Source organism: Prinia subflava, chromosome 3 (genome assembly GCF_021018805.1).
Source record: "Prinia subflava isolate CZ2003 ecotype Zambia chromosome 3, Cam_Psub_1.2, whole genome shotgun sequence".
Taxonomy (NCBI): domain Eukaryota; kingdom Metazoa; phylum Chordata; class Aves; order Passeriformes; family Cisticolidae; genus Prinia; species Prinia subflava.
Window position 1 is genome coordinate 103,326,198 of NC_086249.1, and position 25,356 is coordinate 103,351,553.

At 45.9% G+C, this 25,356-nt stretch overlaps 1 protein-coding gene across 7 annotated transcripts in view; it reads left to right on the top strand.

Moving 5' to 3' along the window:
* Positions 1-2,013: 2,013 nt before the first annotated feature.
* PRDM15 (PR/SET domain 15) overlaps positions 2,014-25,356 on the top strand; it is a 34,684-nt gene continuing 11,341 nt past the window's right edge. Inside the window, exons 1-16 of one of the 7 annotated variants that reach the window (XM_063393152.1) lie at positions 2,014-2,293; positions 5,906-5,952; positions 9,041-9,134; positions 10,977-11,130; positions 11,835-12,087; positions 13,214-13,339; positions 15,676-15,774; positions 16,552-16,779; positions 17,409-17,544; positions 18,580-18,761; positions 19,389-19,483; positions 20,231-20,318; positions 21,010-21,177; positions 22,321-22,415; positions 23,724-23,855; positions 24,232-24,366. In XM_063393152.1, coding sequence (XP_063249222.1) covers positions 5,916-5,952; positions 9,041-9,134; positions 10,977-11,130; positions 11,835-12,087; positions 13,214-13,339; positions 15,676-15,774; positions 16,552-16,779; positions 17,409-17,544; positions 18,580-18,761; positions 19,389-19,483; positions 20,231-20,318; positions 21,010-21,177; positions 22,321-22,415; positions 23,724-23,855; positions 24,232-24,366 — 2,022 coding nt within the window. In that variant the 5' untranslated portion in view covers positions 2,014-2,293; positions 5,906-5,915. Of the gene's footprint in view, positions 2,294-2,789; positions 3,221-5,905; positions 5,953-9,040; positions 9,135-10,976; positions 11,131-11,834; positions 12,088-13,213; positions 13,340-15,675; positions 15,775-16,551; positions 16,780-17,408; positions 17,545-18,579; positions 18,762-19,388; positions 19,484-20,230; positions 20,319-21,009; positions 21,178-22,320; positions 22,416-23,723; positions 23,856-24,231; positions 24,367-25,356 lie in introns of those variants that run through there. The other 6 variants (XM_063393153.1, XM_063393149.1, XM_063393151.1 and 3 more) reach the window with 6 other exon arrangements.

The window sequence follows — 25,356 nt, forward strand, 5'->3', positions numbered from 1 at the left end:
AGCCCTGGGGGCACCTCTGGGTGCTGTGCCCAGCCCTGGGGGCACCTCTGGGTGCTGTGTCCAGCCCTGGGGGCACCTCTGGGTGCTGTGCCCAGCCCCGGGGGCACCTCTGGGTGCTGTGCCCAGCCCTGGGGGCACCTCTGGGTGCTGTGCCCAGCCCCGGGGGCACCTCTGGGTGCTGTGCCCAGCCCTGGGGACACCTCTGGGTGCTGTGCCCAGCCCTGAGGCACCTCTGGGTGCTGTGCCCAGCCCCGGGGGCACCTCTGGGTGCTGTGTCCAGCCCTGGATCCTCAGCACAGCAGGGACAGGAGCTCCTGGAGAGGGGGTGACAAAATAAGGGACTGGAGCATCTCTGCTGGGAGGAAAGGCTGAGGGAGCTGGGGCTGTGCAGTCTGAAGAGACACCTGCGAGGGAACATCATTGATGTGTATAAATATTGTATAAATGTGTATAAACAGATGTATAAATAGCCAAAGGGGGGATGCCCAGAGGATGGATCTGCCGCAGGATGAGAGGCACGGGCAGAAACTGGTGCACAGAGGTTCCACCTGAACATGAGGCAGAACTTCCCTGTGCAGTGACCCAGCCCTGAACAGATTGTCCAGAGAGGATGTGGAGTCTCCCTGGCTGGAGATATTCCAGAACCATCTGGACACAGCCCTGTGCCCTGTGCTCTGGGATGGCCCTGCCGCAGCAGGGAGATGTGACCTGGTGACCCCTGTGGTCCCTTCCAGCCTGGCCCATTCTCACAATACTCTCTACACCTCTCTTTTGGAACTGGTCCTTGGTTTTAGGGGATGGATGGCAATGGAGAAAGGCCCTGGGTGTTGCCAGCTGTTAAAGATGGAGCCAGCTGTGAGAAGAGCACATTCCCTGGAGCAAGCAGAGCTGGTGCCAGCTCCCCACCACCTTTTGATGTCCAGTGGTGTTCTGACAGTGGAGGCTGCCCAGCCACACCATGGTGGCAGGGAGCACTGTATGAGACTCCACTGCAGGCAACACTTCTCAGCAGAGCAAAAACACTGGGGCATCTCGCTTGAACACGAAAAGCCTGCATGCTCCTTGCCCTGGCTGCTGCCTGGGGTGGAGGAATAACCTGGAGGTTTAAACCCCCCTAAAGGATTTGTGCTGGCAGGCAGGGCTGGGCACTGATGATCCTGGTACTGCCAGAAAGTGAGATTTAGGAATCACAGAATCACAGAGGAATCATGGAATAATTTAGGTTTGGAAAGACCTCCAAGGTGATTGAGTCCAACTCTTGACTGACCTCCACCTTGTCCCCAGCCCAGAGCTCTGAGTGCCACGTCCAGGCATTCCTTGGACACCTCCAGGGATGGGGACTCCAAGCTTCCCCGGCCAGTGTCTAATCCTGCTTTATGTGAAGAAATTCCTCCTCATGGCCGACCTGAACCTTCCCTGGTGCAAGTTGAGACCACGTCCTCTCAGGTGAGGCTTGGCCAAGGCGGCCCAGGCGCTCCTGTACATGGCCAGGGCTCGGCTGACAGCCCCTGAGCAGCTTCTGTGCAGAGAAAGGCAGCAAAGTCTGGAGCAGAAGCCTCTGAGGAGTGGCTGAGGGAGCTGCTCAGCAGAAAAGGAGGCTCGGGGGTGATGTTGGTGCTCCCTGCAATGCCCTGACAGGAGGGTGCAGCCAGGTGGGAATCGGGCTCTCTGCCCAGCGACAGGGCGAGGGGAAATGACCTAGGCTGAGCCAGGGGAGGGTCAGGTCGGACATCAGAAAGGATTTCTCCACTGATGTGATTAAACATTGGATCGGGCTCCTCAGGACGTGGTGATGCCCCACGCCTGGATGCGTTTGAAGAAACGCTGGATGTGGCACTCAGTGCCGCGGTCTGATGGACAGGGCGGTGCTGGGTCACAGCTTGGCCTGGATCATCCTGGAGGTCTTTTCCAACCTAACCTGTGATTGTATTTCTGCCAAGCTCTCCGCCAGCCCGCTCCGGGAGGTGCGGGAAACCCGGCGAGAGCCACCCGGGCGCTCCGGCGCGGCCGCCGCCCGCCTCAGCCCGGCCCGGGGCGCCGCCGCCAAGCGCTCCGTGGGCTGAGGCGTGGGACCCGCCCGGGAGGGGCCCCGAGCGGCGGCCGCCCGGGCGGCGAGGCCGGGGACACGCCGGGGACACGCCGGGGACCGCCGGGCTGAGGGCCGGCCCCGCCGCACTACACTTCCCGCCCTGCTCCGCGCCCGCCCGCGCCGGCTTCCGCTGGCGCGTGGTTTCCGGAGCGGATCGGAACCCGGAGCGCGGATCCGATCCGGGTCTGGCCATTCCCGGGGCAGGTAACGCCGGCTCCCCGCGCTCCTCCCGCCGCACCCCGCGCCTTCCCCGCCGCCCCCGCCCGGGACCCCCCGCGCCCGCCCCGCCGCCGCTCCTCCCGCCGCTCCCCGGGACGCGCGGCGGGGCCGGGGCGGGCGCGGCGGCCGCTCCGAGCGCTCCCGGGGCGGCGGCGGCGGCTGCGGCCCCGCCGCCTCCTCCTCCGCCGCCGCCGCCTCCTCCAGGCCGCCTGTTCTTTGTTACAGCGGCCGGGAGGGCGGTAGCGAAGGGGGCGAGGCGGGTCCGAGGCAAAACCCGGCGGAGCCGCTCCCGGATCCCCGGCCCCGGCGGGCGGCGGCGGCGGCGGCGCGGTCCCTGAGGGGCGGGCGCGGGACCGTCCCCGCGGGCTCGGCCGGGCAGGGCACGGGGAGCCGGGAGCGCCTGGGCTTGGCCGCAGGGGGCTGGGGATGGAGGGAGGAGTGGGAGCCCCCAGGTGCGGGCGCGATGCGGAGGGAAGAGGCTGCGAGGAGGAGGACGAGGACGAGGAGGGCGGTGTGGGGATGCTGCCCTGCCCCGGCCGGTGCCCCGGGGGAGGGAGCGGTGCGCGCCCGAGGGAACAAAAGGAGCGGAGCCGCGGTGTGCGGGGCTCCTCCGCACTCGGGAAATTTCCTGCAGGACGCTCGTTTTCTGCTCAGGGCCATTAAACTTTGCGTGTAGTTTATTCAGGCTGGGAAGGGCAGGTGGCACAGAGCTGCTGTGTTACTCCATGCCCCCCTGGCTGGCCTAGAAATCGTCTGCCTCCTCGACAATAATTGATCGAATGGCCCTAATTTTTTTTTAAGAAATACAAGGCCTCACTATAGTTTGTTCTGCAATTCCTTTGAGCGGTAGCATGAACAAGTTTTACTACACCACGAGGAAAACTGCGTTTTTAAGTACATCCCTCCACATGGGTATGTGCAGCACCCATCTGCTTGTGTTCTCAAGTTATTCACACTCAGGGAAGCCCATTCTCAGACTGAAGAAAGGGTAACTTTAATTCTACCTTGTTGATCATTAAGTTCAAACACAGATTTTCAGGCATTCTGTTAATTTTTCCGACCTACTTTTTTTAAAAAAATATATCCATCAGCAAGATCAAAATGGCTCAGCTTAGCACTTGAGCCTGATTTCTTTCTTTTTTAGGGGAAAGTGTGATTTTACACCCGTTCTTAAATTTTTACAGCTCAGGTGGTTCCCTGACAGTGTCTTTGCACATCATGGGCTGCAAGCAGGTAGCTGTGATGCTGCAGCCCCTCAGTGTCTTCATTTGGGTTCCCTCAGGTTCCAGATACGCTCAGAGGCCTGTGTTGCAGCTGGAATTTTTTATGCATAGCTGTGTGGCTCTACTGTCGGGCATAGAATCACTCATCTAATTATACAAGCCAAAAATTTGGTTTTCTGCTCTTTTACTGCCATCAGAATTAGGCTCTGTACCTGGTCTAATTTCCTTTCTGTGGCTTTTCTCCTGATTATTGACTGCTAATGATTCCTCTGTTTTATGTCAAAAATACCTGAAACACCCAGAAGCTTTGATTATCCCTGTGAGACAAGAACAGAATTAGGAGCAGTGGGATGAGCAACTTCGTGGAGTATTTTTCTGTTACAAATATTTGAAAAGAAGAAAAAAAATCAGCCGTGGCCCATAGCAACAGCAGATGAGGGCAAAAAACAATTCTGAAGCCTGTCTTCAGTGCCACCGTGTGAGTGGCACATGGTGGCTCTGTTTACCAGCTGCAGCGGGTGGCATCGTGTGGTTCATTTCCAAAAACTCCTGGGAAATACAGCTGAGATCAGGGAGGGGGAGCGTGTAAATCCGAATTGTGAAGCAGGAGGCAGGGTTTGTTTGGGAGCCAGAGGTGACAATGGGTGCAGAGCACAAGTCCCTGCTGCAGAGACGGGAGCTGCGCTAATGCAGAGCGCTGAGGCTGCCTGGGAGGGCTCTTCCTCCCCGTCACCTTGAGGGACGCTGATGAATTCCCCGCCCCTCTGTTGTTATCCTCATCTGGTGGCCTCTGGAACACGACTGAGCTGCTGCTCCTGTAGTGTCACTTGTCCCCACTCTGCTGTTTGCCAAGAGTGCCACACAGCAGCGTGGATGCCTTTGGTGGAGTGCTCTGCACTCCTGAACCATTGGCCAAGGCCTTTATTTGTTAATTCAGCCACATTTAGGATTAAAGTCTTGTCAGAAAACAGTCAAGCATATCTCTCTTGAAATAGTGCAAAGCATCCCCAAAAAAAAAAGTGTTGTTTAGAAAGCAAACCAAACCATTTTTGACATCAGCACCACTTGTTTTGCAGCGTTGTGCCTGGACTCTCCTAAATACCTGTTGCATCGTTCACCTTGCTTTCAGGATAAGAGCTTTTGGGGAAATTCTCTGAATTGCTGTTCAGCATTTTATATAAATGTTTGTTCTATTATTTGAGCTTAGTCCCCAAAAGCTGCAGCCAAGAAAGGCCCACCTTGTGCCACAGATGGGGCAGAGTTTGCCCCTTACAGCAGTGAGTGTTGGGAGGGATCCTGCTGCTGACAGGAGCTGGGGAGGGCAGTGCTTGGACAGTCCTGATCCTGAGCAGTGGCTGTGCTCCCACATTTCTGGCTTGGCTTTTGTTGCTGTAGTAGCAAGTGCTTTATCTATTTTCAAACAGGGCTCTGTGAGTTTGGTGTGTCATGTTTCCCTCTCACAGATTCAGGCTCTTACTCTATCCTCTCCTCTTCTTGGCCACTCGCTATTTTGGAGCCTTACCTCTCTCAGACTTAGGTCATGATCTTCGTGCTGCTTTGCCTCTCAGCTGGGGCATTGGAAAAATTGCTTATTTGAGGAGGAGAGTGGTTTTTTGGGTAGAAAAGGGAAAAACTCTCTTCTAGGTCCTGCTTGTGTTGTGGGTTTAGTCATACATAATCAGACTTTTTGCCAACCATAATTTAATTGTTTAGGGGCACTAGTGTTCATGCAAGTTTTTAATGTAGACTGACACTAATGAAGTGAATGTAGATTAACCTTATTTCACTGTGAAATCAAATTGGTCAGTTACCATTTCATGGAAGGCCAGTGACAGAGGCAGGATTTTATTTCCCCAGGTTTTTTGGTGCTCAGTACCACAATATACCTTTGCCTCTGGAAGAGATCTGTGACTGTATCTGCAGGTTTTAGGTTTTTAAGATTACTGTGTTTACAAAAATAAGTAATCTGCCTTTCAGAGATTTAATAAAATGTTGCACTGGGCCTTGTTCCTGCAGTGGTTGCTGCTGACCTGGGTTGTCCTCTGGCCCTGAGGCTCCACAGGAGTGGCTGGAAGTTTGTCAGAGATGGGGAACAGCAGGAGACAGCATTTCCTCACAGAGAAATGCCTGAGAGCCCACAGACATTGAGGCTCCCTTGGCAGTGATGCCTGCAACACATGTAATGATACAGCAGTCTGTAGGGCTTTTTAATGACCTTAATTCCTTTAATTTTCCATTGATAGTCCTGCAGGAACATTAATGTGTTTGGGTGCACTCAGGGTCAGTCAGTATCATTACTTCACAGAGGAATGTTTATGTGATACAGAAAGGAAAAGTCAACTCACAACTAACTTTGTCTTTTGTATTTTGGCAGGTTTAAAAAAATGGCTGAAGATGGCAATGAGGAGATCATGTTTATTTGTAAGTATTAGGAAAAGAATCTCACTCTCACCCACCATGTGTGACTTGTCTACGACTAAACCAGACTTAAGATTTTATTTAGAAAAACTGCTTTATGTTGAGTAGGCTCAAACAGCTAATGGAAGAATAGAGAGGAGGCTGTGTAATTTAAGCACACACATTCTGACGCTGTTGGCAAACACACAATGAAACCTCTGAATGTGAGTTAGCAGCTTGTTCATGGCTGAAGTGAGTGAGATTGAAGGTCTAACACTCGTGTAAGCCCTTTGTTTGTACAAGCAGCTCTAGCAGCCAGGGGTGTCTGGGGATAACTCTGACCTTTGGCCTGACTTGGGGACCTGCACCTCCACAGCAGGGGCAGGCACACTCATAATTCTGTCAGAATAAACCCAGTTTAAGATGCACCAACTGTCCTGTCAGCTGTCACTCGTGGCAGTCACTGCCTGTGCTTCTTGCTGTGCCCTCTGTACCCCTGAGTGCCAGGCTGGCTCTCTGAGTGGGGTCTGGGCTCCTGGGGTGGTGGTGGGTCAGGAGCTTGGCTGGCAGGCTTGGGTCTCACATGAATCCTCTCCTTTGTCACCAGCCTGGACCTGCAGGACCTGGTGTCACTTTAGGGATGTGGAGTCCTGGTGTGAGCAGAGAGGGCCTAGATATTGTGGATCCAGTCAGAATGGTGCACATGGTTTTTGGATCCCCAATATTTTATCTCTGGTGGCTCCACAGCTGCATTTATGGCAACTATCAGTTCAATTTTCTCCCTCTGCCAGATTCTTTCAAAAACAGTGCTGACTGTTTGCATTTTTACTGAGATACCAGTGGTGGTTACCTTATCTTCCCCTTCATAAAAAGCTTCTGGTGGACAGCAGAAAGAATAGAGATGTGATGCCATTGCTGATTAGGCAGAAGGTGTCACACAACATGATTTCCTCCCTTCCAGTGGGGGCTGTGCTCACGGAGTCTCTTGAGCTTTTTCTTATGCTCTCTGCAATTAGTTTTTCCCATGGGATATGGGGACTGCTTATGAAACTCTGAAAAAGTGAGTTGCTATAAATGGCTCTGAGCACTCCCAGTAATAAACATCCCTGAATATGTATTTCAGAGGCAAGAGAATTTTGGAAATTTTTTTTATTACTTGTGTGAATATAGTCTCCCTGGGGTATTTTATGATTATTCCCATGCTTGTTTTAGAGTTTCTCCTGTGGCTGTAATCTCTTGGAAGTGTCGAGTATATATGAGGAGTGTAACATCTTGGGGGAATGGCTGCTGTAGGGCATCCCCTGGATATCGAGCTATGCCACACAATGTCATTGTCACCCCCCTGGCTTTGGTCATTCCTCTGCAAAGGAGTGAGTGGAATCTGTGGCTTATTCCTGCCTGGAGTTGTGGGCAGTGCTGTCTGCACCTTTCAGAGCCTTATCTTTGCAGAAGTGAGGAGTGCCCTGATGCAGTCAGGAGATAAGGAAAATTACAAAGTGCTTTTTTCTTTGGACAGCAAAGCCTGTTGGAGAAGCTGTTACTCAGCCTATTCCTTCCTGTCCCCTTGGTTATGACAACCCTCTGTGGATGACAGTCCATTTCTTTTCAGCAGTCAGGTTTACACGTTCCTCTGTGGCTCCTCCACCTTCTCTGCTTTGGGAAATCTGCTTTTAGCCCAAATTATTTCAGTAATATTAAAGGCAGCCTGGGCTACAGGCACACCTAGAGCAGGGGGATGGTGGAACAGTGAACAGGACAGCTGTAGGCTGAGTGTTGGTGCTGGTGCTCTGTGAGTAGCATTTACCCATGGACCCTTTCCTGAGGTACAATAACTCTGTGATGCTGTACAGCAAACCAGGCTGGGAAATTCCCTCTGCTGAAAAATGATGTGAAGGGCTGGTTGTTTCATTCCTTGGCTCGGCAGAAGGAATCACTAACAGCTCCACAGGAGGCAGTGCCCAGGCTTAGGGTTGCACCAGCCAGAAATGCTGTTTGTCAGATATATGTGTTTGGTTTTGTTGCTTATGTGAAGAAGAAATGTGAAGCAGTTTGGAATCCCTTGTTTTAGAAGTTCTTTGGTTCACTGGGACAAATACCTGGGAGGGGAGAAGCTTCCAGTTAGGAGCACAGAGTAGCTTTGCCAGAGGGGATCTACCTTGGAATGATTGGCTTTTGTCATGTCTTCCCAAAAAAACGTGTAATGACCCTCTACTTCACACCTCCTCTGGGCTTTCCTGGCTTGCCCTCTAAGCCTGGAGCTCAGATGCAAAAGGCACCACAGCAATATAACCCGTGGGTGATGATCTCTCCTGAAGCTGTGTCAGCAGCTGACCAGGCAGGGCAGTTTGACAGCTATTTTTTTCACGGTGAAGCAGTGTATAAGCGTTTGCAATCCTGTTAAGTTAGCTTATTTTAGAAAGCCTCAAATTATCCTCGTCTGAAAGTTGTTTCTTAGGAACCACTCAGTCCCGGGTAATTTACAGCCACTTAAACTAAAAGTTAATTTAGCTAAGCTGGCAGTGAGTGAGGTGGCCAGGGTGTGTTGTGCAGCCAGCTGCCTGGTCTGGAAAGGCACCAGGAGGTCCCTTGGAGGTGTCTGTCCTGCCCTGTGGGTGAGAAGTGTGTGTGGCCAGGCAGAGCTGGGCTCCCAGGACGTGCTGGTGCCTGCTGAGCCCTGTGCCAGTTCTGCTGCTGGTTCTGGGTTTGTGCCTCCTGTCCCTGGAAGCACCACACTACCCAAGCTGTTCCTGACAGCCCAGCTCCTGGGGAAGGCAGGGATGTGGTTCTCTTTAGCTGCTGTGTGTTGCAGCACTTTATCTGAAGAATAATGCCATCTTTAAGCAGAATATTTACTCTGGGTGTAAGGCATTTATTTTCCTTTGAGAGAGAATTTAAACAGTTGTCTGCTGATAGTACTGATCACAGTGTGTGTTATCTCACCTATGCAGGTGCCAGCTGTCAACTCAGTGTTCAATTATTCATGTTCTTTTAGGCAATATAAATAAACACCTGCCTCCCTACAAATGTATTTTTCCTGGTTTCTCTTGAAAGAGGGAGGAAATCGTCTTACAAAAGTGTTTTCCACCAACCTTTCCTGGCTGGTTCCTTGCAGGGTGCGAGGACTGTGGGCAGTACCACGATTCAGAGTGTCCTGAGCTGGGCCCAGTGGTGACAGTCAAAGACTCCTTTGTACTGAGCAGGGCAAGGTAAGAAATGTTTGTGTTAATCCTGACTAACCCAACGCCCATGTTAGTCCTTTAAAGCATATTTGCTGATCAGTGCATGTCATGCTGACAGCTGCAAACTGAAGTCCCAGAGGATGACAGAAATCCATGGAAAGCACATGGCCTTGATTAAATAGAAAAATTGATGCACACACTTAAGTGCTGCACTGAACTGAAGCCAAAAAAAATAACTTGCTGCTCATCAGGACTGGGTTTCTTTGCTGAGGTTTCTGGCAAGAAGTCAGGTGGTGCCAGATGGGGTGATGGCTTCTGCTGTGGTCGAGTACCTGCCACTTTCATCCCCCTTGGATACCCCAGATTCATTTCAGAGAAGCCTGTGAGGATTTCTCATTCATGTGTATGAACTCTGTCATTCCTCCACTTAGAAGCAAAACAAGTTGTTCTCATTATTGTGGGTCTTTGCAAACGATTAGGGGTAATAGTTCTGTCAGCAAATCTGTGACAGCGCAGCAGAAACACTCGTGTTTGCCAAAAGAAACAAATAGACTCAATCTAGCTGGGAGAAAACAACACTGAGTAGTGATTTTTACAGGGAAAGAGTCAGGCACTGTCAGCAAAATTCATACTAATGTGTAGAATGTAAGGCTAAGGAAAAGAATCACCCATTGTGAAGGTGTAGATCCAGAAAGGGAAGTGTTCAGATGGCTTTGTGTGTTATATAATGCGTGCAGGGCTTCCATATTTCTTCTTGGGAAGTCACAGGCACAAAACAGGCACGTGGGCAGCAAGTCTGGCACATCCTGGCTGTGGAGGCCCTGCTGTGTATTCCCAGCATCATTTTGTGACATCATTTTGTGACCAATCCTGATGTGCTGCGTTTGCCACGTGGGTGCCACGACCCCTTGGCCAGGGCAGGATGCTCTTGGTGTCTCACTGAGTACACAAGAGCTGTCCCTGCTTTTCTGAGCCTTCCCAGAAGAGGAATTTCCCTGCAGTTCCTGCCAGGCACTGCCTTCCTGTGCCTGGAAACTGCCCTGGATGATCCCCTCCAGCAGCTGTTAATGAGTAACAGCCCTGACACTACAGGTGCTGCAGGGTAATTTAAAAATACCCCTTGGAATAATAGAAGCTGGTGAGGGAAGTGTTTTTACTATATATAAAAAATGGGCAGTGCAGTAAGTCTCCAGCCTGTACTACACACATTCAATGACAAACTAGTATTTCCTACCTTTTTTCTATTTTTTAACTTGCACTTTAATGTCCAGATGTTCCAGCTGGGAATGTTTGCACATATTGTGCATGGACTGGTTTTCAATCTCCTTTTGACATGCAAATGCTGACTTTTCCCTAGTGTAAGTGTGGGCTGCAGGACTGTAGTTTTGAAAGCAGAATTTAAAATGGACTTTTTTATAGATAAACGTATTTCTTTTCCTGAAGAGTTTTCAGCTGAAATCAGGTAAGATAAGAAAAGGAAAGAAGAAATTTAATTGCAGCCTTTACATCTGGGGAACAGTAGCTGAAAGTGAGTTATCTGAGGTTGAGGGCAAGTTTAACCACAAACTGGATATGAGTCTTTTAACAACAGTCTATTTGCTCAACCATGTGAAGTTGTTCCCTCTGTCTTACTGAAAAGATAAAATGGATGCTTTATGGTTCAAAAGAAGTGTTGAGAAACATCTGAACTTCTCTGTCTCTAACGCTGCCTATTGTATGTTTCAAACTAAAAGTATTTTTCTTCCATTTATTTTCTAATCACTATGATTGGAATCTTTTTGTATTTCTCTTGGTGATCTCAGAAGTCTTTTCCAACCTAATCAATTCTGTGATTTTTTTTTTTTTCAAAATTCTCTCTTGAACTTATAGATCATCTCTGCCCTCTAATTTGGAGATAAGACAACTGGAGGATGGGACTGAGGGAGTGTTTGCTCTGACTCAGCTGGTGAAACGTACCCAGTTTGGCCCCTTTGAATCCAAGAGAGTTCTCAAGCTGGAGAAAGAATCAGTTTTTCCCCTGAAGGTAAGACACAGAATTAGTAAAGCAATAAATAGCAAGGAGTCAGTTTTACCTGTGATGAATTAATGCTGTCTAACACCATGGAAACAAAGATATGTACAGGGGGATTTTGTGGAACATCTTTTAGGTGTGCCCTGTAAGAGATGGGCTAAACAAACATTCTCTGGGCAAGGAACAGAAGAACCAAACTAGAAGCTCAGTTCTTTTAATGAGTCCCTTCAATTTGATTGAATTTACCTAATGAGCCACATATGCATTAGGCTTATGGAACATGTAGAATAAGTGGGATTTTTTTCTGTCTTACATTTGTTTTATTCCTCTCTTGACAAGTTTTGGTAGGAAAAATGCTGCAGTAAGAATGGAATTCATCTTAGTTTCCTCTAATACCTGACTCAGAAATAAAGATTGAGAAATGTGCCTTGGGCTGATGGCTGTTTGGATACCCTTCCCCTCATGTATGCAGTAATGTTTTTGGGAACCTGGTGGCTGTAGCAAGAATTCTTGGGATGATTTTATTCAGTTTGTTCCCAGCTTGCTCCTGGTTGTCTGTCTCATCTGAAGGTGTAACTAAATGAAAGATGCCTGATGCAAGACTTGAGGCTTGCTTCATCCCTGATGTCCATTGAAAAGAAACCACTGCATTAACTCCTTAATTTGGTATCACTTCTCAGGGTTTTTACTCTTTTTTTGCACATTTTGCTTGGCAGGTGTTCCAGAAAGAAGGGCCCCTGGTGTATTTTGACACCACAAACGAAGATGATTGCAACTGGATGATGATGGTGCGCCCAGCCACCGAGTATGAGCACCAAAACCTCACTGCCTTCCAGCATGACAATGACATTTACTTCACCACCTGCCAGGACATCCCCCCGGGAACTGAGCTGCGAGTGTGGTATGCAGCTTTTTACGCCAAAAAAATGGAAAAGCCAGTGCTGAAGCAGGTCACTAGTGTTGCCAATGGTATGTGTGGGGGCCTTTCTTCCTTCCTAAGGGCCCAGTGCTGGCAGGGACTGATAGTCCCTGCCTGGTGGAGTTGACAGTGCTGTTTATCCAGTGGGCTCTTATCCTGCAGAGTCAGGCCAGCCTGCACACGTGGGGGCCCTGCAGGAGGAAAGTGGAGGTTCTTCACCGTGATACGGCCAGGTTTTTTTTAAACAGGTGGCCTAGTTCATGGTTCAGCCTCTTCAGAGTGGACAGACTGGATAAATAGTCCTTAAGTGAAGATTTGGTGGTTGTATCAAAAGCATTTCTGGGTAGAACAGCAAAGGAGCTCGGTTGTCAGAGAAATCTGTATGCAGATTTGCTAAAGAAGCCATTCTTCAGTTGCAGTGCAAATGGTTTGGTTTTGCACAGAACTGTTACGTAGTTCTAAAAAACGAGATTTATCTTAAGCAGCCTCACAGGGGACCCACTAGAGTAAGATCCACATGGCTGTGCATTGGAAAGAAAGGCAGCTGGTATTTTAGAATCTGAATTAGAATTGCCACAAGTTCCAGTGTTTTCCCCTTTGTTTTCTCCTATTTTTCCATTTCTACAGCTGAAAGGCAAAATCCTTTAGCACTGCAAGGGTGTTTTCTTCCTGCTCTTGAGCTGGGAGTACTCCCTGGATGTTATTACTGCTCTGCTGGGTGTAATTTGGGGTGACAAATTTGGGGAGAGGCCATTGCCACCAGTGTCAGCTTTATGGCTGCCCTTGATCCTAAGTAGAATCTCAAGTGCTGCAGTTGAATCAATGCAGTTGACATGCTCCTGAACTCTGAGATGTTTCCAGTTGGTATTAACTGAGAGGTTTCATCTTTTCCCTCTTTAGTTTAACCTGTTCATGTGTTTTTGTGGGGTTTATGGGTATTTAAAAATGACTGTTGAAGTCTGCCCTGCTCTCTGTTCAGCACTTCACAGTGCACTCCAGAATATTCAAGGCACAGATTCAGGTATAACAATGCCCTGGTTAAAATTTTGCATGAGAATGTTATTTGCAGGCCTTTTACAGAATAAAACTCTGTGATTGTGGTTACTCCTCTCAGCACAGAGCAAGAGTCAAAGGGTCTGGGCAGTTAAGAAGATGAACTCTTCTTCCTCTTCACAGATACATCCTTGGCAGCAATGGAATCTGATAAAGAGGGGAATAATAAGGTCTCTTCAAAACCTTCATCTGCTGTCTTACCCCATAAAAAATCCAAGAAATCCAGCATGCTAGCAGCTGATCCAGCAGGTATGCAAAATCACACTGCTCTTAAGGGAGATAGAGGACAGATACAGGTCTGCAGAGCTGTTAGGTGTAACATTCCCACACTTGTTTTATGGATATATAACTTCTGGCAAATACAAAATTAGAGAGGATTTGAAAGCCTGAATTTTTCATTTTCATGGGCACAGTGCTTAAAGTACATACACAGGTTAAAAAGTGACAAGAGGGGCCAATCAACTTTTAGGTAGATTATTTTCATGAAAAACACAAATGCTCCTGACTTTGGAGGTGGTGAATGGTGAGGTGGGGGCAATCCCCAAGAAAATCTTCATTCTGCCTGTGCAAAGTGTAATAATTCAATGATCAGGCCAAGTTCTAGAAGAAAACATTTCAAATGTTTGGAAATGACAAGAACACTAACCATCCCCAAATAACAATAATACCACAGTATATGTCACTATTAGAGTTCAGACTGTTCTAAATTACAGAATATCAAATGTAAATAAACTTACAAGCAATACATATCCTCTTGGCAAAGAACATATGGCTGAGGAAATTGCTGGTACTGTCAAAGGAACTCTGTCCCAAGGGTTCCTTACAAAGCAGTGTTCCCCCCACCCAGTCTCTGCTAAGTGGAACAGGGAAATTAAGGACCCACTTAACACAAATTCCAAAAAGTATACTCAGAGTACAGAAGATCAAAAGAAAACCATTCTAGGTCTGCTCTTTGAGAGGTTATTTTCCTAAACTTTGCTTAGTAAAAGTAGCCAGGGGAAAGGAGGGGAGTTGTTGCAGATGTGTACAGAGCAGTTGATCAGAGGATCCATTTGTCACAGCTATATTGTGAAGTTGACTGAGGAGCTGTCTCTCAGTTTGGCATTATTGATTTTTCCAGAAGTAAAAGGAAGAATTGAAACAGCCCCTCCTACATCCTTCACCCTACTGTCTAAAAGTCCAGCTTCAGTAGAAACAAAATGCTGCCTTGTTGTATTTTGGGAGCCCTGAGGTGTTCCCACTGATGTGGTGTTTTGGTGCTTCCAAACCAAAATTCTCTTCTCTTGATTCTGTTTGCCTCAAGTCATACCAAGCAGTTGCCAGCTGTCAGATCCTTGGTTTCAAGGTTGCCCTGCAGCTCTCCTGGAAGACTGAGGAAGTGGGAACTTAAAAAGGACCTGGTTCTTCCTGACAAACCAGTGCAAGGAGCAGCTGAGGAGCAGGGAAAATGCAGAGTCAGGCACAGTTAACTTACACAGAATCTTGGTTTGCTGCTTTTGTCCTCCTGGACAGAGCCCTCAAGAAGTTCTTTATGTAGCCTGTGAAGAAGGAATTTTTGTTGCTTTATTGCCAAGTCATTTCTTATTAATGTATTTATTGCAGCATGGATGAGATCACACCTCTGTAGTGCAGAGTGTTGAGTGTCTCTTGTGGTGGGGAACAGGCTCTGCCTCAGAGAATCCTTTAAGAGACAACACTGAAAAGAAGGAGGAACTTTACTGTCCCTTCTCTGTCCTCAGACAGAGAGAGATGAGCTGACATGTAATGACCATCCAGGAAATCTGTGACAGAAACTGAGGCACAATTTGAATTCCCTGTGCTGCCATTCACTTACCCTGACTTCAGTGTCATCCTCCTCCTCCTCTGCAGGAGAGTCTTGTACACTGTGGGATATTCAGCTTTTCGTGTGCCAGAAAAATCTCTGAATCAGTCCAGATTTATCAGATCCTCCTGACAAATTCAAATACATCATCTAAGGACTGAAATACAAAGGACTGTGAACAGAGTAACTCATCTTATTTAATTTTTTTTGAATTCCAGTTTCATTTTTGTGCTAAGTTCTTCATTTTCTTTGCCTTTCTTGAGCTGATGTGTTAATTAAAGTATTAGTATGGTGATTTCATAGCACATCTAATCAGTGAAACTGCTCAAACCCAGGTTTTCCTTGCCCTCACCCTTACTTCTATTAATCCAAATGTTCTTACTCTGCAATGCCCTTCACAGAGAGCAAGGAGGTTTCTCCTGCCTCTGTCCTCAGCTGATGCAGAAGAAGACTGGTAACTCTGGTTTTAAAGGTGCTAAAAATTGCTTTATGTCATGCCTTTTATGAACACAGTTCTTTAGAAAGTGCTAAAGGAGCCCTCAGGATTTTACAAGGGCACTGATATTCTCTCCTGGCATCATTTATATCTTCTGCTAGTTGAGCTCTTCACATTTGGAGAATCCTGAAATCGTCCCCCAGGGGCTTCTTGCTGCTTCAATTGTACCTTGTGTTACTCAGGGAGTTACTGCAGGATAAACAGAGCTGCAGGGCTTTACCACCTTCCCATTTTCAAAGCTTTTCAGTATTTCTTGTTGTGATTTAGTGAACACTCCAGAAGGCAGTGGGACAGCAGAAGCAAAACCCAACCAATGGACGTGTAAAGTGTGTTCATCTGCTTTCCAAGAGCCCCAGCTGCTGACAGGTAGGAAGTGCTAGAAATTCATGGGAGAGCCCTGAGAATCATCAGCAGAATTCTGCTCTTCCAGGGCTGTAAAGCCACGCACCATCCATGGGGCAGTGAGATAAAAGTTTTCAATTTTGTGTTCCTTGAAGGAAAGGAGCAGTAGGAAAGGTAGAACAGGGATATTTTGGATGTTTTGACCATGGCAGTGTTCAGTCTCTGGACAAACAACTGCAGTGTTGAATCTAGAAGAAATAAAACTGGGATGCAGAAGGTGATGTGACTGTCAGGAAAATCAAGATAGGGAGCTGAATGAGCAGTGTCAAGGTCACTGGTTATATTAGGTTATACTTTGTGATGTTGTCCATCTGGTATTTATGGCAGATTTAGTAAGGGTAATGAAATACATTTTTTTTTCCTGCATTTCATTTGCAGCTATTTTATGCAGTTTTCAGAAGAACTTAAAATTATTTAGAAGCTTTGGTCATTTGATGAATCATTTTTGAAAAGGGCACTTAGATCAGGAAATAACTTGGGCATTTGGAAAAACGTACCCATTATTAGAACCACAAACTTTTTACTGTGATATCAGCAAATCTCCTTAAAAATTCAGTTCTTGTGACTGTTTAATAAACTGTTGGCTTTGATTTATGAAGGTATTGTGACTGCTTTTGAAATAATTTGAAGTAAGTCTCTGCAAAGTGAAATGTACCTGATAGATGGGCTTCAGCTAGTTCCATTTGAGTATTTTAAGGATAATTTCTTCTTTACTCTCCTGTTTTTTCCCTGTCCACCCAGAGCACTTGCTGAGTCACCTGGAACAAGCCAAAGGTGCCCCCCCAAGCAGCCAAAACGATGCTGAGAAAGCAGAGAAAGCAGCAGAGGCTGTGCCAGCAGATCAGCCAGTGGCAAGTGATGCAGCCAGTGCCAGCACAGACTCGAGGAGAAAGGCCAGGAGGGGAAGAAAAGCCAAAACAGCAAAAGTAGAAACACCTCTTGTCATTGATGAAGAGAAAGATTCTGCAGGTAAAACAGAAATCTAGAAAATGCTGAGGAATAGATCGATGTGATGATGCCTTGACAGAAAGGCCTAAAAAGCAGCAAAGACAAGATGGAGTTTTTTAGTTAGATCACTAAAGCTGCCAATTTAGCAGTTTTGTTAGTTATTTCTGAGGGCCTTGAAGGCAGCAGTGACACTCAGTCACCTGCATTCTTCTGTGATGGTTTGTAGAGAGCTCCAGAGAAACACAGGGTAGGGGTTATGAGAACTGCAAGAAGGAACAGCAGAGGAGGCGTGCTTCCTTTCAAGAGGACAAATCTTTCTGTCTCTGCCTCAAGTTTAGTTTAGAAAGGGCTTTACCTTCCTTGAAGGGATGTTCTTAGAGGAAATTTAATGATGCTGGGTCAACTGACCCTTCAGTTATAGGTTGGAAAGGTAAGAAGTTACAAAAAGGTGAGATGTCCCTGCCTGTGACTGGGGGTTGGATTAGATTTAATTTTAAGAGCCCCTTCCAGCCCACACTCTATGATTCTTTGTATGTGTTTGTGGACAATTGATTCGTCCAGGGCCACATCTTATTACAAATTCTGCATTTGAGTTTTCACTTCCAGCTGTCCACATTACTGCTGTGTTTATTTCTTTGGTGTGTGTGCAGTGGAGCGTGTGGCTGACGCTGTCACCGAGGTCCCTCCAGAGGAGGTGGCCCTGCCTCCAGCTCCAGAAGAGAGGATTATGGATCTGGTTTTAGGAAAGATGCCCAGCACCACAAACAGCATCAGCTCAGTGACAAAGTAAGTGTTCTGGGATGCAGAATTTCCTCTTAATTGTAGCTGAGATGATGTAGCATGCAACAGTTCTGCTCAACTTCTGGGCCCCCACAGATGCTCTTTTTATCAGCATAAAATTGTGGGATGCTGCTGCTGCTTCAGGAGGTGATTTTGAGTGCCACTTGTACACTGCTAGGATTTTGGAACATAACATAAATGAAAATTTCTTTTTTCATCGTGTTACTGCTTTTATTCAGCGTGTTTCCAAAAGCCTCCTGCAGCTGCAAGGTGAAATTTATTCCCATTGAATGTCAGTGACAGGACAGGCAAAGAGATTTTTTTCTTTCAGAATGTGTTAATCATTATTATTCACTCTTGCTTGTCATCTTAGCTCATGAATGACTTCATGTTGATTTTGCATGTGATACTCCAGATTTGGATCAGTAGGAGGGTAAAAATTCAATATAACAGAACCTCAGGGAGACTCTTAAGTATCACAAGATTAATTCAGATTATTTTATGTCTTTTTGTCTTGGTAAAATTGGCCTTTTGATTTTTTTTTTTTGGTATAATAGAGCACTCAGTTTTTATGAATTAGCTAGTAATTGTATATATTGAAGTCCTCAGCAGACACAGAGCCATCAAAAAGGCTTTTCAGCAGGTGGTTGTGCTGGAAAGGGCACAGTGCTGCTTGGCACCCTGCTGCCCTCTGCCCAAATTCACTTTTTACGTGGGGGCTGCCAAGCTTCCTAATTTGAGGTAGTGCTGATGTTTTCAGAGCAGAACAGATCATTTCTGTTCCTCTGAGGGGCCTGCAGAGAGAATCTCTGCTGCTGCTTTTTGCCTCATTGGTTCTGGGTGAAGAAAATGTGGAGTGAGTGATATCTGCAGCTTCCAGGGGGTGGCCAGGGTGGCACCTTGGAGCTGGGGAAGCTCCATCCAGGCCCCCTCCCTCCTGCCAGGAGCTGAGTTTAACACTCCTCTAGCTTTTACCAGCTGCTGGAACTCTGTTGCAACCTGTGGGATAGCTTTCAGTCCCTGCCTTTCTCTCTGATCCAGTAGGTTTGCTCATCACCAAAACACCATGTCCCTCAAAAGGAGTTTAATTCTCTCCAGTAGACACGGGATTCGGCGGAAGCTGATAAAGCAGCTGGGGGAGCACAAGAGGGTCTATCAGTGCAGCATCTGCAGTAAGATCTTCCAGAACAGCAGCAACCTCAGCAGGCACATCCGTTCTCACGGTGGGTTGGCTTTTCCCTTGCCTGGGCATTGATTTTGTGTCTTGGTTCCACCTTTAAATTAAACACCAGGGCTCGTTTTAGTTATGGGGATGTGTATTTATAAGACAGCTGGCTTTACTTTTTTCTTTCTTTTAACTCTCTGTAGGAAAATATTTTAATTTTTCAGACCAAAGCATTAATAAAAAAGTGCAAAATTGAAGTTGAAAGTATTTAAAATTTGAATTAGGTACATCTTTTAAATGAGGGCAAGGATGTGATGTTTTTTCCAAAGCTCTTATTGCCTTTAAATATATACATAAATACCACCCCCACCTTCACAGGCACATGGGTGACCCAGCTGTGTAAATGTCAGGTGAGTGTTTTTCCACATGTGATCTGCAGTTCCAAGGGTCTGTGTCCTATTCTAAGGGTTCCATGAAAAAACCATCACTGAAAAAGGAGGGAGGAACTAAACCAAAATTGTTGGAAATTGTTAAAATCCCCTGGTTAGGTCTTCTGAATTACTAAATTTTTCATCACTAGCCTGTTTGTTTGCAGTTGCATGTGCTTTGGTTTCCCCTGCCTTGCCTGGAGTTGGTTATTATCAATCACTGACTACTTCCCTTTCATCTTGATTGATCCCCTCAGGTGACAAACTGTTTAAATGTGAGGAATGTGCAAAGCTGTTCAGCAGGAAGGAGAGCTTGAAGCAGCACGTTTCATACAAGCACAGCAGGAATGAAGTGAGTGGAAGGGGCTCCTGCAGGGTTTATGTGGAAAGGCACAGGGAGATTCCAGGTGTGAGCAGGGATCCCATGTGAGTGAGGAAGGACACAGAGAGGGTGCTGACATCTTACCTTACAATAATTGATGAATTTGAAAAGTGCTTTTGAGCATGTGCAAACCCTTTTCCTATAGAAAATTGCTTTCAGGCATCACTTCCAGCAAGACAAGCTGGAATTAGCTGGACCTGCATGATACAGAAGTGAGATATGACTTGAGTTATGCTGCTAAATAGGGTTGTTCCATTCTTGTTTGCTTGTCCTGTTTCATTTCTCCCCACTTACCATTCTCTTAATGCTGCCTTTGAATGCATTTGCTGCCATAGAAATATTAAACACATCTGTAGTGACACCTTATTTTTGGAGATTTCCATTGTTGCTTGGCACCAGGGTCCTCAGCTCTCAGATTGCTGCCACCTCTTGTGGAAGATGAGTCAGATCACATCTCGCTTCTCAAATATTCTGTGTCTGTGTTGGACATGGGGAATATCAGGAGACTGCTACATCCACACAGTCTTGGGGGTTTTTTTATAGCTCAGATGCAGGAACATGGCAGGATGACACAGCATCAGTATTTTGCACCACTGTGTAGTTAAATGCCCTCTTGAAGGAATAAAAATTGGAGACGACAGAAAACAGAAAGGGGTATTTGAGGTTTAAAATTTCTCTGTCTGATGTGAGTTGGCCTTTCCTGTTTGTGATCCTCAGGTGGACAGTGAGTACAGGTACAAGTGCACCACATGTGAAAAGGCCTTTCGGATAGAGAGCGCCCTGGAATTCCACAACTGCAGGACAGGTGAGAATGGAGAACTGTTCCCCTGGCACCTCTGCTCTGTGCTGGAAAGGTGTCCCCAAAGCCATCTCAGCAGAGAAACTACAAAAGGGCAGTAGAGATTCAGGTTTTTGTCATCATCACAAAAAGCAACCTGGGTTGTTTTTTTTTGATAAGAAAAGTGCAACCAATAATCTGTAGAGCAACACATCCACTTAGGAATTGGGTTTTTTTACTATCTCCTGCTCACCTGTGTGATATCCTCACTGGGGTTTCCTTTGTTCACAGATAATCTGTCATCATCTCTATTTAATTTTTTCCCCTGAAACTAAGTTCCACCTCAGTCCTCTGAAACAGAGGAACTGGAAACAGGACCAGTATTAGGGATAATTTGCAGTTTTCTGGGATAATAAAAGTTTTCTTCAGCTTTATACTTGCAGTAGACTCTAAATGTTTTTTTCTTAGTATCACTCCAAGCTATCCTTCTCTCCCACAGCCATCCCATGTGGTTGCTCATATTATTTATGCTGTGATCTTATGCTATTTTATGGTCCCACAATAATGTTCAGTCCAGAATCACCCAGGTAATTGCCCCCAGAGCACAGTGATGGATTACATGTTTAAAACCCAGGTCTAACAGAAGACCCACGTGTCTCACAAACATACAAAAGCTGTTTTGAGCTGTGAAGAGCTGCATGGTTTCTCTTGCTTACAGATGACAAGACATTCCAGTGTGAGATGTGTTTCAGATTCTTCTCTACAAACAGCAACCTATCAAAACACAAGAAAAAGCACGGGGATAAGAAGTTTGCGTGTGAGATCTGCAATAAGATGTTCTACAGGAAGGATGTCATGCTGGACCATCAAAGGAGGCACTTGGAAGGTAAATTTACTGCAGATCAACCTAATTATTTCTCTTGAAACAGCAGTGGAGGTGGGCAGGTTAAGGAAATGATAGTGTACATTAGATTCTTCTGGATGGTAGCTGTCTTTTATTATCAGTTAACTCTGGTCCAGAGTTTCAAATTTCAGCAAAATGTGACATTTATGAAAAATAACAGTAATGGGTCCCTGTCAACCATCATGTGGAAGCTGCATGGCTTATATGCAGCAGTTTATAGACTGGCTGATTTTAATTATATATTTTTCTTTCTTTGCATCCTGTTCTTCCTTTTTTAAAATTTGTGTGGTAATTTGAAAATCTGAAGGCAGAGAGTTAATTTGCCATATACAGCCAAGTGTGACTACTATATAAATACAGTGTTAGTGGCGTGTTTTCTTTGAAACACTTTGAAACACATATTTGAAAAATATGTGAAAATGAGATTATGAGAGTTTATTGTTCAAAATCTCAAGCATCTAAGGATATTACAAGTACTCAAAGGCTGGAAAAAGTTGGTACATTGCTCCACATGTATTCAAATGTGGTTAGTGACTTAGATGATAAAAGCAAAAGTAATTTTTTAAAAAAGCAGCCAGATTGTCTATTTTGTGTCATGAGCTAGAGGACAAGGGGCTGTATGACACTGGCAGTGTCTCATTTTTAGCTGTCACAGAATAGCAGGAGCCCTCTGCCCTCCTGAAAGTAGCAGAGGAAGAGGTCTGAGATCTTCTCTGAGCATGACAGCTGATGCTGGATGGTTGCATCTCTCCTTAGAGACTTCCCCTCCTCTCTTTCTTAGTGAGGGTGAATTTCTGGGCCAGTTACCAGACTGAAGTACCCAGGCCTTCTAGATCTGCCTGTTTCCTGGTGTTGACAAAAATGTTTTTGACAGAAGTGTTTTCAGACACGTTTCAGTTGGTTTAATAACCAATAAGCCATAAAGCATCACTTTGCCAGACTGCTTCTATATTCTTAAAACACACTTTTAATTTAGAGATTACCCTATTGTTAGCAATTAAACCCTGCATTGAGGCCCTTCCCAGTGTTTCACTCTTCTTCCCAGCCTCCTTCTGGAAAGGCCTGGAGTGGAAAGCCATGGTTTATTTCTTGTTTTGTTTTTTTGATGGGGACTGTTGTGTTAAGGGGTGAGGCGTGTGAAGAGAGAAGACTTTGAGCACAGCACGGAGAACATGGTGCGCTACAAGAAGGAGCCCTCGGGGTGCCCCGTGTGTGGGAAGGTAAGAAGAGCTTGTGCCAGAGGCTCTGCACTGTAGCTCCAGGGGTGCTGCAGCTCTGTCTGGAGAGGAGAAAACTGAGGGGATTTGTGTATACATTGAAATATCTCCAGGGGGTGTCACAGGATGGTGCCAGACTCTCTGCGTGCTTAGCAGCGGCACGAGGAGCAGTGGCCATAAATAAAACGCAAGAAGTTCCACCTCAAGTGATTTTTTAAAAAAGCAGCCAGATTGTCTATTTTGTGTCATGAACTTGAGGACAAGGGGCTGTATGACACTGGCAGTGTCTCATTTTTAGCTGTCACAGAACAGCAGGAGCCCTCTGCCCTCCTGAAAGTAGCAGAGGAAGAGATCTGAGATCCTCTCTGAGCATGACAGCTGATGCTGGATGGTTGCATCTCTCCCCCATCATCTGGGGGAGAAATTCCTCACCTTGAGGGTGGCAGAGCTTTGGGAGGGTGTGGGTCCAGGCAGGACATTCCTCTTCAAACACCTGTAGCTCTGTTATTTATCCAAGCCCACTGTGGCTGTGGATGGTTGGAGCTGTTAGCACAATGATAAGAACAAAAGTGCATTTCAGGCCTGAACTTTCCTCAGGACATGCAGCACAATGGAGAGTGTCACATGGCCACTGTGTGTGTCAGTGAACCTCATGGCTTATGTTATTTAAAATGCAGTTTTTCTGGCTGGTTGTCAACAGCTGGAGTTCACTGTGTGCATTGGGAATCCTCTTCCATGGGGAATAAAATTGAAATCATGGCGTAGTCATGGCACGGTTGCATTTGAATGCTCAACACTCATGATCTGATGTCACTGTTGTCACAAGGAGCGTGGGTTTAACTTGTGATTTTATAAATATTTAATGATTCATGGTGCAAAAGGTACTCAAGAACTCTTAAGCTGCTGTTTAGACCTCTGGTTTCGGATATGTTTCATATCAGTCAAGGTAGATTTTGTGGCTGTATATTTTTAGAGATAGATGGAACATTTATGATTCAAAAGACACTTGTCTAAATATTTCAAATTCTGCTCTGTGTAATTCTGCTGCAGCTTTCTGGGGGAAGTCCACCCCTGATGAATGGCTGGTTTCAGTCAGTTCCTTGGAACTGTGCCATACCATTGGATTTTGCCATGCCAGCAGTTTCAAGGCAGACTGCTGGCTGGCTAACAGGAGCCCCTGCATATTTCTGGCCAGAATGAATAAAAAAAGACAGTAAATATGTTCTGTGCTCTCATTAGATAGGTTACAAAGAACTGTAGCCCTGCTGGACATGATCCAAAAATCTTTCCTTCCTTCTCTTTTCCTTTTAGGTATTTTCATGTAGGAGCAATATGAACAAACACCTTCTGACACATGGAGACAAGAAATACACGTGTGAGATCTGTGGACGTAAATTTTTCAGGGTGGATGTGTTGAGGGATCATATTCATGTCCATTTTAAGGTATTGTGTTAGTAATCAATTAGAGAAGGCAGATTGTTTTGCCAACACTGAATTATAAGGAATTAAATGACATTAAAAGGGAATTGCATCACTCAGTGGTGCTCATAAAGATGCTTTTATTGATGTAATATTGTAGCAGCTGAGTCTCTTTACATTAAAAGTCATTTTATATGCAGAAAAAATATGTTTGAGTAAGACATTCCTTATGTGGTCCTGGACAGAGAAACTCTGGATTGAATAAAGCAGGAGGATATTTTAAATAAATAATGTTACAGCAATTAATGCAAAGCAGTCTGCATGGCAGCAAAAGGTGACCAGGCCTTACTTTTGGAAGTTTAATCTATTAAAACAAAATATTCTTTCCCACTCCCCACAGGACATAGCCCTAATGGATGATCACCAGAGGGAAGAGTTCATTGGTAAAATTGGAATCTCATCAGAGGAAAATGACGACAACTCTGATGAAAGTGCAGATTCAGAGCCTCACAAGTATAGCTGCAAAAGGTGCCAGGTAGCTTTAAATACTTTCAAATTAACTTGTTTTGGGATGGGGGAGGGAGTGGAGGTGTGTATAAATCATTCAGAATTTTAAATACCATTAAGGGCTCTCAAAAAGAAGGGCAGTTCTCAGGTCTGTCTTCTGCAGTGCTGTTACCTCTAAACTGTGAACTGAGGCTATTCCATAAGCATTGAGGTGGTGTCCAGTAAGGGGGATGATGAACATTTAAAAAAAGGAAAGACAGATAGATACATTCACTTCTTCCTGTGAGGAAGAAAACAAGCAAAACTGGAGGAAGGATCAATAAAGGAACACATCTCGAGCTACCTTTTAATTATGTGCAACTTCAAATGGTTACAGCATTCCTGAGTGATAGAGTCCACAAATTGATTAATTTTTATGATGTCAGAAGATTCTTTAGTGGATGCCCAGTCTGGAGGAGTAAGACTGCTGCTTATGTTCAGGGTGACTACTTCTTCTTAAACCTCTCACTGTGTGGCTTTTGCCATTTTCTAAAGAAATCAGGGGTCCTTAAGGACTCTGTGTCCTTCTTGGGTGAGCACACTGTGCCTGGGGCAGGTGTGGTGCAAAAGCAGTCAGTGAGAACAGCAAAACCGACACAGGGATAGGGGAGTTTTGGTCATTCAGACACTGAATTGACTCCTGGAAATCAGAGCTTATTTCACAGCCCACACTTAATGTGGCACAAGTTTTTTATCTTCATTTTAAGACCTGAAGATAATAATAATAATACTCAGTTTTCTTATCTGGGAGCTGGTTTTAAGTGCAAACTGATTTTAAGTTTGTGTCAGTGAACATGTGAAGGTGTGGTGTCACAGCAGTTCATCATGTGCTTGCTTTCACTGTGCTGATTTTCCTGCCTGACACTTCATGGGTTCATAAACTATGTAAAATTGTGTGCTTCCAAGTGAGGGCAGTTGGGCCATTCAGATCAGAAAGATCTTTTTGGAAGATGGGGTTTTTTTAGTGCTTTTGCAGGTG